Raw genomic sequence first — 14,170 nt, 5'->3', positions numbered from 1 at the left:
ACCGAATAACGTGGCCAGGGTTTTACAGCTAATAGATGGGCATAGCTAGGTTTTGAGCTCAAGTCGGTTTTAAATCGAAGCCCTAAATTTTCATTGTTGTTCTTGATAGAGCAAGAGTAAGAATAATAGTAATACTGAGCAATTACTATTTGCCAGGCACTGCGCAAAGTATTTTCTCCAAACTACTTTCAGAAGCGGGTCTGATAGTTACCAGTTCTGTGATCTCCAGATCGCTGAAAAAGCCTCTTTTTCAGTCAATTCCATGCCTACAAAATGAAGCTGAAAACATCGCTGTTGCGAAGAATAAATGACTTAATATGTGCAAAGCCCTTAGAACACCAAGTGGCATATATGATTAATCCTTCAATATTTCGTCTTCTTTTTTGTTTGGTTTTGGATTTCTTTTCTCATCACCTCCATTCACAAGTGAGGTCGGTTTAGAAAAGCTGAGCAACTAGTCCGATTGCTGGGTGCAGACCCTATGGTGCAAACCCTATAGCGCAGACCTGCTCATAAATTGTGCGCGATGCGGGCCCGCCCGCAAGTGAGTTGCACCTGGCAGGTGAGAGACGCGCTCCTCAGGCTTTGCAACAAAATGCGCTGCAGCCGGGAGGCCTGGAGCGCTCGGTGGAGAACACACAGCCTTGGGGGCCTTCTAGCTCTGGATCTGGGCGGATAGGAACTCGGCAGTGGCGGGGGCGGGGGGGGGGGGGTCCCGCCAGACTCGCCTCATAAGTATCGCGGGAGACACCTGCGCTCCGGGGCGGGCGGGCCTCCGGGCAGGGGGCGGTCTGGTGCCGGGAATCACCCCAGCTGCCGAGCCTTCCGGCGCTCACGCTCACATCCTCTCCTCCCCTCCGCCCCGAGCCGGGGCCGCCCGCCAGGAGCCCGGAGCCCGGAGCCCGGAGCCGGGAGCCGGGAGCCGGCCGCGCTCCCCCGCCCGCCGCGCGCCAGGGCGGAGTTTCCTTCTCGGCTCATTGTTCTCCGCCCAGCGCCGCCCCGCCCGCGCGCTCCTGGGGAAGGGAAGGGGAGGGGGCGGGGGCCGGCGCGGACGGGACCGGAGTCGCCGCAGCCGCCGGCCGGGCCGCAGCCGCGCAGACACCGCCTGCGACGCAGCCGCCTGCCGCTCCTCTGCCGCCTGGCTCGGCGCCTCGGCCGGCTCTGCCGCAGCGGCCGCGAGGAGGGGCCACCGGGGCGCGACTCGGGACGCTCGGGCCACCGCCCGGCCGTCGGAGCCACCGCCAGGCCTCCCGGAGAGGCGCCCGCACGCTCCCGCCGCCCGGACCCTTGGCCAAGCCCGCAGCCACCTGCTCCGCGCCCGCGCCCAGGACACGATGCGCTCCGCGCTGGTGCTCTTGGCGTTTTTGCTGCCGCTGCCGCTGCTGCTCTCCGGTAATGGTGAGTGATGGTGGCTCGGGCTCCGCCGGGACTCCCCTTGTGCCGGTGCGCCCCCGGCCGGGCCCGCTGCTGGGAAACCCGCCCTGCCTCGTGGCGGGACCCGGGAGCAGCCCCTGCGCTCACTACTACCCGGGGCCGCACGCGGAGCGCTGACCTTGCACCAGCCAGGCCCTTTCCCACCCCAGGAGAACGCCGCAGGTGCCGGGATCCGAGCGTGGGTCGTCCGGATCTCCACGTGGGTGGAATTGCGATGGGTTCTGTTCGGGCAAACGGGCGCTCCGGCGCTGAGTGGGCTCGCGGTCCTAGAGTCGGGACTTGGGGCACCGCGAGCCTCCACGCTTCCGCTGGACCCCCAGCGTCTAATCACTTTTTTCTCCGCGTTGGAGCGGTAAGGGACGGTATTGTGTCGTCGTTAATTCCAGGCAGAGCGGCAGGCTGGGAGCTTATGAGGAAGTCCCCGAAGCAGGTGACAAACCTCCAGTAACGGCCCTCGAGGCCATGTGTTTCGCGTTCTGCCGGGAGGTTTTTCCGAGCATCGTGTGCTCATTCAGCTCACTTGAACCTGTGCTGGGGCAGGTGGAAACGGGGAGGGAGTAAGAGGATTTTCCACAATCCCAGACTCACCTGAGTGGGGCGCCTGCCTCCAGGGCACCAAGGAAACAGCTCCCTTCTCTGTGCAGGGCCAGGAAGGTGAGAGTCCCTCACAGCCCTTCCTAGAGAAAAGAATTTCTCTCATGAAATGGGCTTGGACTGTGCCATAGAAACATCTCCCATATTTCTTCTAAAGGTGAAAATCTGGTGGGACAGGCACTGTCCCAGAGTCCCTAGGAACAGCTAGGAGTCTCGGCCCCAGGAGAGAGCAGCATTTCTTTCTTGCCCACCTGAGCAGGTGTCTGCAGGGAGAAAGAGCCCTGTTTCCATTCTAGAGTCAGGGGGGCTGTCGTGATAACCGAGACAGAGAGGGGACCTTGCTCTTCTTGGTAGGTGCTGCCTTTGGGACTAAAGTCTTCGGGGAAGGGCAGGGTGGCATGGCAGTGCAGTCTGTTTTCTTCGTCACAGGGAACTTTGCTTGTGGGAAGGGGCAGGTGCTCAAGGAGCAAGTAGGTTTGGGCATCCTCTGGGGAGCAGCCCTGAGACTCCACAGCCTGGCCTGAAAGGGGTGAGTAGGTGAGGAGGTGACGCCTGCAGGAGGGATTCCAGTGTGAGGAACACCGCAGATTTGCACACCCTGCAGGGCTGATAAGATGCAGGAGTGGGGTGTCTCTCCTCAGTCCTGCTCTCAGGCAGATGGACCTCAGTGTGGACGTGACGCACACCCTTTCTGCCAGGAGCCTCTTAGCACCATCCAGAAGGGAGATGGGCTGTGTCAGGAAGGCTGGGGTAGTTCCCAGTGCCTCTGAGCTTCAGGAGCTGAGCTTGAAGGAGAAGGTGGAGGCTGTGGGATGAGACCCCTGGTCCTCTGTCCTCAGGAGTCACTGGGTCTGGAGCCACCCATAAAATGCAAACAGCTCCAAGCCCCACTCCTTGCTGGCTTCGAGGCTGGGACTGTCTTCCTTGGCACTTGTGCACTGCCCAGAAACCCTGTCTCTTCCAAGAAGCCCTCCTCAAGCCTAGCATGGGGCATGGAGTATGGTAGGAGCTCTATCTGTGGTAAAGAAAAGAGGAACCATAACCCTGCTTCCTCTCTCACCAGCAAATTACCTGGACTTTCTGAGCCCAGTTGTCCGGTTCCTAAAATGCTACTGTGGTATGCAATGATAATGGGAAGTGCTTTGAAGAGTGCAAGGGAATATCACTATTAATATTATTATTGCTATGTTGAGACCAGAGAAGGCTGAAGGGTGCAGGCTTGGTGTTTAGTGGCTGTGGCAGAGTTGGGAAGATCCCCTGGAGAAGAGAATGGCAACCCACTCCAGTATTCTTGCCTGGAGAATCCCCTGGACAGAGAGAGTAGCCTGAGGGGCTATAGTCCATGGGGTCACAAAGAGTTGGACGTGACTGAGCACGCCATAGGGACCCAGTAAGGACTGCTTCATCTCTGCTCTTCTGAAGGTATGGCTGGCTGAGTTGCAGTCATCTGGGAGGGTGAACCCCCAAACTGCTGGAATCCTGTGATTGAGTTCTAAGCAAGGTTTCAAGTAGGACAAACGAATTATATCCGACAGGGCCCTGGGATCTTACCTTCTATTGTAGGTGGGTCACACAGCATCAGCAGCATCCAACCCGGTGCCGACAACCCATTAGACCCCTTTCTGGTTTGATATCCACTTGGTTGAACCATATGGCAAATTGTACCTCTGAACCTGTTTCTGAATCTGTAAGACAGAATGAAAGAGCAGAGGAACAGCTAGTGTCACTGTGACATTTCTGGGCTTTTGCCGAAAGGACAGGCTGACTGAGCACTGTCTTAAGGGTCTGATTGTGTCATTCGATGGATGAACCTTAGGCAAGGGAAAGGCAGCTAGAGGTGGTTGAAAACACTCGAACTTTGGATCAGACAGACGTACATGACTGAAGACCAGATAGTGGAACCTCTTTGAGTCTGTAAAAAATGACAACAAATCTCCATCTTGCAGGTTGTTCTGAAAATGAGAGATAACATATTAATGAGTTTGCCATTGTGCCCAACTCACTGTCAGAACTCAAAAAATCCTGGCTTTTATGGCTAATAAACCATACGTGCTCTTCCCCCAGCATGAAGGTTCTGCTAATGTTTGTGTCAATTGCTAAGCAGAAATAAAAAACTGAAGCTTAAAGTGCCACGTGGTGGGGGAAAGGGTGGCATATGTGGAGAAGTGGCAGGATTTGGGAAGGGGTGATTTGGGCAAAGTGAGGGAGGGGTTATACAGGGATTTTATTTTATTTTTTAATTAATTAATTAATTTTTTGGCCACCCCATGCAACATGCGGGACTTTAGTTCCCTGACATGGGATTAAACCAGTGCTCCCTGCATTGAGAGCACAGAGTCTTAACCACTGGACCACCAGGGAAGTCCTATACGGGGATTTTAAAATAGAAGGATCAGCGGGGGTGGGAGATCCTTCCTAGGGTGGCCTGAGGCAGAATGAATTGCAGGGTGTAGCGAAGACACGGATCAGAAGCTGGGGATATGATGGGGGCTTCTTGAGCTGAGGGGGTCAGTGAGCTGCAGGGAGGCTTTGGGGAGGAGGTGAACTTTCAGAGCCCAGAAAGAACATTCCATGGGGTGGGGTTGGGGACAGCGGGTGTTCCAGTGAGGTGCTGTTTGGGCTTTGAGTCAGGAGTGAGCTAGACAAAGTGGGGGCGGTACTGGGAGGAGACTGGTTCCAGCAGGCTGAGAGGGAGGAGCGAACGGGCTGGGGAGGTTGAGGGAGGACTCCTAGGGACACCAGGTAGCTGCTTGGCCAGAGCTACAGGGCGTGGCCATCAGGGAGGGTCAGAGTGGGGAGCTTGGCCAGCCCAGGAGGGCCCTCCGGGGGGTCACCCCAGGACCTAGAGAAGCCAGGGCACAGAGGTGGGGGAAGAGGCAGCTCCCTGCCTTTGCTTTTTTTTCTCACAATTTGGACGAGAGGAAGGGGTCCTGCTGAGCAGGGTTTTGATAAGCCCGGAAAGGAAGGGAATTCCACCTGGGGTGAATCCCCCTGGGTGAGGAGGGCTGGAGCATTAACCCCGTCCATCCTCCGGTATGACCTCTGCCGAGCTTTTCTAGAGGGAACCCAGTCCTGTTCCAGGGTCTGTAAGGGTCTCCTCCACCACTCGGGGAGCCTCTCAGGGCAGAGCTGGTAGCACATTCATCTCTCCTCCAGGGCCCAGCGCAGCACTGGGCACTAAGCTCAGGAAATGTTATCTGGACTGGGAAACTTGAGGGGAACTGGCCCCAGCCCCTTGCTTTTCAGGCTCTCTGGACGGGGGAGGCATGAGGCCAGCTCAAACCCTGGTGGTGATGCTGGCCGCCGGGCTCTTTCTACAAGCAGCCAGAGCTGGTGGAAGCAACCGCAGAGGTTCAGGACTTCTGGGCTTGGGAATACAGACCAGCCAGGCGGCCGCTGTGAGGACCGCTCAGCTCCTAAGGGAAGTGAAAGGAGCCCTCTGGACAGCGCTGGGCACTTCTTGGGAGGGGCGTCGGAATGTAGATGACCCCAGGAAGGGCCGGCTTCTTCAGAGCACCTGGGGCCCTCTGCACGTCTGCCAAGTACAAGCTCGAGCCGGAGTGGACATCCTCCCACGTCCCTGGAGAAGGAGAGTGACCACCCTCTGCCCACTCCCTGCCCAGCCGTCCGAGCCCAAGCCTGCCTAGAGACTTCATCAGACCGAGAGGAGGCTAGAGCTGTCCTCAGCTCTAGGCTTACTTCTCATTGTGGGCACCGTGTAGGATGCAGGGCGGGGGCTCAGTGGGGCGTCCGTGTCTCATTCCATCCCCAGCCTCCCCCATGTGCTGGTGTGCTTCTCTCCTTGTCCCGTGTCCTGTCCCCTCTGTGGGGCTGTTAGAACATCAGGCAGTGGATCTGCGATCACCACTCTTCAGGCCACCCGGTAGGTATTCACAACTGGAGGTATTCTCTTTAGGGAAAGCCTTCAAGAAAATCTACACAAAAGATACACGTAAGGAGCCTCCTCCTACTTGCAACAGTGTAGTCCATAAGATACCTTCAAGTAGGCAGCCTGCTGGCTGTCCAAAATAGAATTCAGTCAACAAAGGGTGGTTTCCACAGTACTTCTGAATAACCCAGAAAATCAGAGAACACAGAATTCTAGAGCAGGGAGCCTTCTGGAAGTCATCGTCTACGCCCCCTCGTTTTTTCAGATGAGGCGATGAACTTGCTTAAGTTCTCTGGGGCTTCTTGGGGACGCGTGTGCACGTGTGTGGCTGCAGCCGCAGCCACTAGTAAACGTACTCAACCTCAGGGCTCATTCTTCCCTGGGTATTGGAGAACTCCCTCCGACCCTGTGAAGACAGGGCTGCGTGGTTGGTGGTGACGTCTCTGCTGGATGCCCAGACTCTGTCCCCACCCGTCTGCTGGCCAGGTACACTGAGGCTTGGAGCTGCTTTGTCACTCAAGAGTTAGGCTCCCCTGTCAGAGTGCTGGCCCCACGTGTCGTGATTGTGTGTCTTTTCTCCCATTGCCTGGGTGCCTCTGGTATCCGCAGCATGGAGGCAGAATCCAGAACAAAGAGCAGGCGAGAAGTGATTGTTCGAGGACTAGTGCACAAATGCAACATCATTTGCAGATTCAGGAGCAGCCCCTCCCCACATGCCCCCACACCACGTGCCCCCCTCCCCATGTGCCCCCACCCCATGTGCCCCAGCCCGACATGCCCCCTCCCCACCTGCCCCTCCCCACATGTCCCCCACTCCACGGGCCCCTCCCCACGTGCCCCCGCCCTGTGCTCTCATACTTACGCTGCCGTGGACCACTCCCACAACCGGCGCAGATCCCCAGCCTCTTGGACTCCCAGCCACCCATCCTCCCACTGTCCCCACCCCTTGCCCTGGCACGCACCACCACCACCCTCTCTTCCTTTGTAGCCTTACCTCCCTCGGGTCAGCCACCTCCAACTTCCCTAGGGCCAGGGCGCAGGGTGGCACCCTGTCCGCCAGTTGTCATGGGCGGAAGGCTGTGGGCCTCAGCCCAGTGGGGAGAGAGTGTGGAGGAACGTCCGTGTGGGGCTGGCCGTGCAGCTCTGGCTTGGGGTGCAGAGGACCATCCCAGAGCTGGACCCCTGGAGATGCATGGGCTGACCTGGGAGCCCACAGCTGTCTGACCTCTAACTTTCCAGCACAGGTCAGCGTGGAAGGGACAGTGGGAAGGCCAGGACACTTTGTAATTCTTCAACTGAACGTAGGCAAGGTTGAAGCCATGCCCCCTTTGCAGCAGAAATTCATGGAGCTCTGTCCGAGGGATCCCTCCATCTCCATCTGGTCTGATTCCTCTGCTCATTTGCTCAGATCCTGCTGACTGGAGTGAGACTTTCCAGCCAAGGCCACAGAGGTTGCCTATAGACAGCCTCTATCTCACAGATTATTCCAGAGAGGGGAAATGGAGGCCCCAGGCACCAAGGGCCACGGTAGACCACATAAGCAGCTCTTATTCCCCATGTGCACCTGCCTCATCTGACGTTTCCTTCAGCTCTCTGCTGCAGTGCCAGCTTCTCAGAGAAGCTTTCGGGCCTCCACACCCCGACCCCTTCTCCCCTGAGGCTTTTCTCCATCTCTCCTGATGGGCATTCATTTCTTTGTCTCTCCGCTGAGTTCCACAAGGGCAGGGACTTTTCTTGGTCAGTGCTGTAGCCATAGTACCCACAATAGTACCTGGCACAAATAGGTATACAGTAAATATTTGCTGAGTGAGCAAGAGGCAGAGCGAGCTGTATTAGAACCTGAAATCTTGTCTGCCAGTTCTGGCTCTTTGACTATGAGGCTCCTGACCTGACTCCAGCAGAAAGGCAGGTGGTAGGGAGGCTGGCTTCATCCATGGAGGAGTGGACACAGAAGCAGGAGGGTGAGCTGTCTTGTGGACCAAGGTGGCTACTCAGGCTCCAGTTGTCAGGAGAAAAGAACAGGAAGGCTGCAGCTGTTCTGCTAGAAACCACACACAGCCCATCCAGTTACAGTTTGTTGAAGGAAACTTGGTACTATGCTCACATGTAGCTGCAAGGGAAGCGGGAAGAGTGAGCTTTATTTCAGGCAGACATGTGCCTAACCAACAATCAGTGCTTCTGTTGTGAAGAAGTGAAGGATGGTGGATATTGGAATAGGTCCCTGGCACATGCTATCATAGTCCTGCTCACTGGTTTTCTCTTCCCTCAGTCCTCTTACCTTGTAGTAAGATCCACTTTGCATCTGTCTGCACAAATGAAACAAGCAGTTGGCCCCTGAGACCTGAGGCTTTGCCACCTTCCGGTTCAGCCACGTCCAGCTTGGCCCTTGCTTTCTGTGGCTCCAGCCTTTTCATTTTGATGGAGCAGTTCCTTGTGATGCTCAGGGAAACCCAGCTCCCTCCCTCTCCAGTCCCTCAGCCACAAGCTGCACCAGTGAGCCAGGTGCTCTGGGGTCATCCCATGAGCAGGGCCTCAGCCAGGGCAAGCATGGGGGACTCCTGTTCCCCACATTTCTCTGGATGGGAAAGAAGAGTTTCTGAGCCCCATGCTCCTCTTCCCACCTCAGCAGGGCAAGTGCAGGGCAGCGGGAGGTACCGTTCTTAGGAGTTTGGTCCATGGACTCTTGCAAGAGCAGCAGCTGGAGGCCAGTGACACTTAAACCTGGTGGAGAGGTGAGAGGTTCTGTGAACTGTTTTAGGGGCCTCCAAGAGCTTGGGGTACACTCCTGGAGGGGAAAACTCAGAGTAGGTCAGTTTGGAGGGATCCAGTTCACATCCCATTCACTTGGTGAGGCTCTGCATTTATCTGTTCTATAGGGTTGGTCTCCACAAAAGAAGTCCTTTGAGAGAAGGTCTGTCTGTAGTCAAAGAAAAATAGAAATCTCCTGGCATAATGCCCTAGGCTTCAAAGTCAGAAGCTTGAATCCCAAGTGGCTTAGTAGGAAAGAATCCACCTGTCAATGCAGGGGTTCTCTGGATCAGGAAGATTCCCTGGAGGAGAAAATGGCAACCCACTCCAGTCTTCTTGTCTGGAGGATTCCGTGGACGGAGGAGCCTGGCAGGCTGCAGTTCATGGGGTCACAGAGTTGGCTGACTGAGCAACTGAGCTTTTGTGGCTTACTAGCCTTGTGATTTCAGGCTTGTTTCCTGGCTTCTGCTTCTTCCGGCCTTCCTCAGTGAGGGTTGAATATTTCATGTGTCATGTCAGCGATGGGCCTGACTTGCTTTAGTTTTATTGCTTTAACTGACTTCAGCTCTAACCCAAGGTGAGGTGTGATGAAACAGATCCTGCTACTGCCCCCTCCCACACTGGTGCATCTGCCATGGCCTCGCTGGGCTGAGCTTTCTCCTCCGTGACCTTTTCCCACTGAGTCACTGCAGCCAGGCCTCTCAGGACGAGGGCCCCGGTTCTGGGGGATTGGTTGCACACTGTAGTCCTGGGTGAGGGTGTGCTTAGCTACAAAGGGGCTCCGATAGTCAGGTTCTTCCTTCCAGGTTCCCACCCAGGTGCTTCTCACTTCACCCTTAGGGGGCACTGCCCTTCACTTTTGGGCTTCAAGTCAGAACAGGCGTTCCTGAAGCCCCTCAGATCCTGACCCTGGCAGCCTCTGAGGTTCTTCTGCCCATCACCCTGTGAAATGGAGTCTCCCATCACATGGCTCTTTCTCCTTTTTTTTCTACAAATTTTATTTAGCTATAGTTGATTCACGATACTGTGTTATTTTCAAGTGGACACTTCAGATTCTATTATAGGTTATCAGTTAAACGTAGTCCCCTGTGTTTTTGCAGGAGGTCCTTGTTCTTTATTTTTCAATATAGTGGTACTTACGCTCAGTCGCTCCAGTCGTGTCCGACTCTTCGTGTCCCCGTGGACTGTAGCCCTCCAGGCTTCTCTGTGCATGGGGTTCTCCGGGCAAGAATGCTGGAGTGGGTTGCCATGCCTTCCTCCAGGGGATCTTCCTGCCCCAGGGATTGAATCCACATCTCCTGCACTGCAGGCAGTCTTTATCCACTCAGCCACCCCGGAAGCCCCTAGTCATTGTGGTGTCCAACTCTTTGCAGCCCTATAGACTGTAGCCCGCCAGGCTCCTCTGTCCCTGAAATTCTCCAGGCTAGAATACTGCAGTGGATAGCCATTCCCTTCTCCAGGGGATCTATAGTGATGCATATCTATTAATCCCATACTCCTAATTTATGCCTCCCTCCCCCTCTTCCCCTTTGGTAACCGTAAATTTGTTTCTATGTCTGTGAGTCTGTTTCTGCTTTGTAAATAAGTTGATTTGTTCCATTTTCTAGATTACACATAGAAATGATAAATAATATTTGTCTTTCTTTGTCAGACTTAGTATGAGAATCTCTTAAGCCCATCCATGTTGGCGCAAATGGCATTATTTCACTCTGTTATGGTTGAGTAGTTATCCGCTGCATGTATATATGTTATACTCACACACACTCTCCATCTTCTTTATGCACTTGCCTGTCAGCGGATATTTAGGTTGCTTCCTGTCTTGGCTATTGCAAATAGTCCATCTCTCTTTTTTTACCTTGGATAAGTGCTCCTCCCGCCACCCGTGCTCCACTGCCCTGTCCAGCATGTGGGTCTGAGGCTCTCCCTCTCCGTGGCTTCCTTTCTCCATCCATCCTCACCGTGACTCTGCGCCAAACTCCCAGTGACTCCAGCCAAGCCAACCAGTGAAGTGTGCCATTGGTCTTTGCACAGCCACCTCTATATTTTCTTTGTCCGGGGAGGAAAGGAGGGGAGGGGTTTACAATCCAGCCTCTGATGAAAACCAGGCAAACAAATAGTTCTTCACAAAGTAGGAAGAAGATAGGAACTCCTCTTGGAGCTGCCTTTGGTTTTCTCCACAATAAACACCAGTGGGGCATGTCCCTGTGCCCCTGTTTACTGAGATGGTAAATCTGGGCTAGCACCATATGGGTTTTTTTTTTTCCCCTTTCTCAGTTCAGTGAGATGAGTTGTGTCCCAAACTGTCCAAAAAGAACACTCAGTTCAGTTCAGTTGCTCAGTCGTGTCCGACTCTTTGCGACCCCATGAATTGCAGCACGCCAGGCCTCCCTGTCCATCACCAACTCCCAGAGTTCACTCAGACTCACATCCATTGAGTCCGTGATGCGATCCAGCCATCTCATCCTCAGTTGTCCCCTTCTCCTCCTGTCCCCAATCCCTCCCAGCATCAGAGTCTTTTCCAGTGAGTCAGTTCTTCACATGAGGTGGCCAAAGTACTGGAGTTTCAGCTTTAGCATCATTCCTTCCAAAGAACACCCAGTACTACTCAAAATTTTAATAATTATGCTCTCAGTAAATGTTTGATAAATGAATAAAATATTGTTTTGTGAATAAAAGGGAACCATGATCCTAAACATTTGGGAAATGCTGCCTACTCTGCTCCCCTCGGTGGAAAGTCAACATATGCTAGGATCTGAAGTGGTCTGAAGGGGGGCCCTCATTACTTTTGTTTAACCCTGAGATCTTCAGGCACACGTTAACCATGGAACCTTTTCCTCTTTTCCTTCCTCTTTTTAATAGAACATCTATTGGGGGAATGCCAATGTGAAGTTAGTGACCAACTGTCCCAGTTTACCCAGGATTGAGAGATGGTCTGGGATGGGTGGGTGACTTTCAGAGCCAAAACCCAGACAATCCTATGTAAAGAGCTCTGTGTGTGTGCTCAGTCATGTCCAGCTAACTTTTTGTGACCTTGTGGACTGTAGCCCCCCAGGCTCCTCTGTCCATGGGATTCTCCGGGCAAGAATACTGGAGTGGGTTGCCATTGCCTTCTCTGGGAGATCTTCCCAACCCAGGGATCGAACCTGTGTCTCTTGAGTCTCCTGAATGGCAGGTGGATTCTTTACCATTGTGCCACCTGAGCAGCCCATGTAAAGGCCTGGGCCAGGTCAAATGTAAAAACACAACTGGCTGTGTCTGCGGTGTTGCAAAGCAGGATCTTCTATTTATTTGTTACTTGTGTGTTCATTTGGCTGCCCCGAGTCTTAGCTGCAGCACACATTATCCTCATTGTGGCACTTGGCTTCCAGAGCACAAGGGCTCAGTAGTAGCCCCCATGGAATGTGGGATCTTAGTTCCCCAGCCGGGCATCAAACCTGTATCCCTTGCACTGCAAGTCAGATTCTTAACCAGTGGGCCCCCCTCAGGGAAGTCCCCTAAGCAAGATCTTCTTGACGTGGTGATGGAGCAGGAGCAGGCCCTCCTTCCTTAGGGGCTTCATAGGAAATTTCCTGGAAGGCTGTGGCTACTAGGAAAGCTGCTTGTACCTGAGTCTGGGCAGGATGAGCGGCATTCAAGGCTACTGGCCTCTCCTGGGTGCTTAAAGGTCAAAGCGTTTCTCACATGGAAGTTGGAGGCATCGTGAGGACTGCGGTTGTGTGTGTTCTGATGGTTGACCTTTTCGCTCCAATGGTAGCAAACGCAGTTTGCCAGTTACCTCCAGCTTCTTTCCTGTTGTGCCTCTGCCCCTGCTCTTTTGAGTCCCTGACCCTGACATCGTGATGTCTCCGTTTCCAGTTCGATCCGAGTGTGTCATCTTGTCTCAAGCCTCGGAGAAGGGGGCTTCCAGAGCCAGTCCCCTAAAACGGCTCACCAGAGGCAGTGATGCTGGGGCTTTCCACCCAGTGCTAAGATCTCATCCACCCTCCGTCTGTCATTTTCCTGGGACTCAGGGAGCCACATGGCTGAAAGGAGTGTGTTTTTGTCTGCTGAGTCACCAGCTTGCCTGTGCTTCCCAAGCTGCCCCTGGCAGGTGAGGCCCCTGCCTTCTCCCAGGTAGGTCCATGAGCTGGGAGCCCCTTGCTCAGGCAGGCTTAGTCCTGCACCCCAGCTTTAGGGGGCACTGCTGAGTAGTGCGGGCTGGGTCCTGCCTTCCCACTGCGCTGTGCTGTCAGCCCACTCCCCAATGCACCCCTTCACCAGAAGACCCTTAGAACATCATGCAAGATTGCTTACCACCCTGCACCCACCTCTAGGTTATCCTGGTCAACTTCTCTGCAGATACAGTGGATCAGGGCACTAGAGAGCTTATGCTATGGACAGCTAGCTTTTTGAGAGTCAGGCTCTTGTCCTCCCCTCCCGCTCCCCTCCTCGCCCCCCACATCCTGGGAGGTTGCAAGTAGCTAGAGAAACACTTTGGCTTTGCTGTGAATCCTGGGGCAATCTGGAATCTGATCCTGACCACACAAATTCCCATCTCTGAATTCCATGGGCAGCTGTTTCAAGATACCTCCTATAAGTGCCCCTGAGGTCTCCTGACAGTTAAGGTAGGGGTGTGTGTGTGTGAGTGTGTACATGTGTTTTCTCATCTGTGAGTGAGGGGCTGTTACTCGGTGGTCTGAAAAGGACTGATTGCCTGATGGTCTCAGCCCCAGAACTACTGGCATATGGGAATGGATTCAAGCTTGTGGATCCATCTGGGGACCTGGGGAGTAGGGAGACCGGGGGAGACTAGACCTGGCAGCATGATGCTCTTGGGGATGGTGATGGAGGTGACGGGGTGGGGGCTGTTCTCATCACCGTTGGTGGACTGCCAATGACACCTCGAATTCCTGGAAGATGTCAGCTGCTCTCTCTTCTTCATCTCACCCCAAGTCAGATGGTTCCTCCTCTCTGTCTGAAGGCAAGGAGAAGCAGGACCTGGAACTGGGAGCATAGGGCATATGCCCCCAGGATAGACAGCCACACTGGGAATTGGACCACAGAGTTCTGCTTACCACAGGAGGCGTGACCTGTTGCCCAGGACGCTATCTGTTTGCCCATCTCTCCCTTGATGAAGGGGGAATCCATGATTTCTAGGGTCCCTCTGGTTCTGACGGCTTCCTGGTTAGTTCAGCTGGTAAAGAATCTGCCTGCATTGCAGGGGACCTTGGTTCGATCCCTGGGTGGGGAAGTTTGAGAAGGGATAGGCTACCCACTCCAGTATTCCTGGGCTTCCCAGGTGGCTCAGACGGTTAAGAATCCGTCTGCAATATAGGAGACCTGAGTTTGATCCCTGGGTTGAGAAGATCCCCTGGAGAAGGGAAAGGCTACCCACTCCAGAATTCCATGGACTGTATAGTCCATGGGGTTGCAAAGAGTCAGGCGCAATGGAGTGACTTTCGCTTTCACTTTCTGGTTCTGACAGTATGACCCAGGGATGCAGAGGAAAGTGATGCCTGCACGGCT

The 14,170-nt window shown here is 54.4% G+C and overlaps 1 protein-coding gene across 1 annotated transcript in view; it reads left to right on the top strand.

Annotated features, from left to right (window-relative positions):
* Positions 1 to 526: 526 nt before the first annotated feature.
* Positions 527 to 14,170, top strand: part of PODXL (podocalyxin like) — a 52,284-nt gene continuing 38,640 nt past the window's right edge. Inside the window, exons 1-2 of the mRNA XM_069588898.1 lie at positions 527 to 544; positions 660 to 1,398. Coding sequence (XP_069444999.1) covers positions 527 to 544; positions 660 to 1,398 — 757 coding nt within the window. The remainder of the gene's footprint in view (positions 545 to 659; positions 1,399 to 14,170) is intronic.

The sequence above is a fragment of the Ovis canadensis genome, chromosome 4 (assembly GCF_042477335.2).
Source record: "Ovis canadensis isolate MfBH-ARS-UI-01 breed Bighorn chromosome 4, ARS-UI_OviCan_v2, whole genome shotgun sequence".
Lineage (NCBI taxonomy): Eukaryota > Metazoa > Chordata > Mammalia > Artiodactyla > Bovidae > Ovis > Ovis canadensis.
The sequence above is the reverse complement of the archived record's forward strand: the minus strand, read 5'-3'. Positions and strand labels throughout refer to the sequence as shown.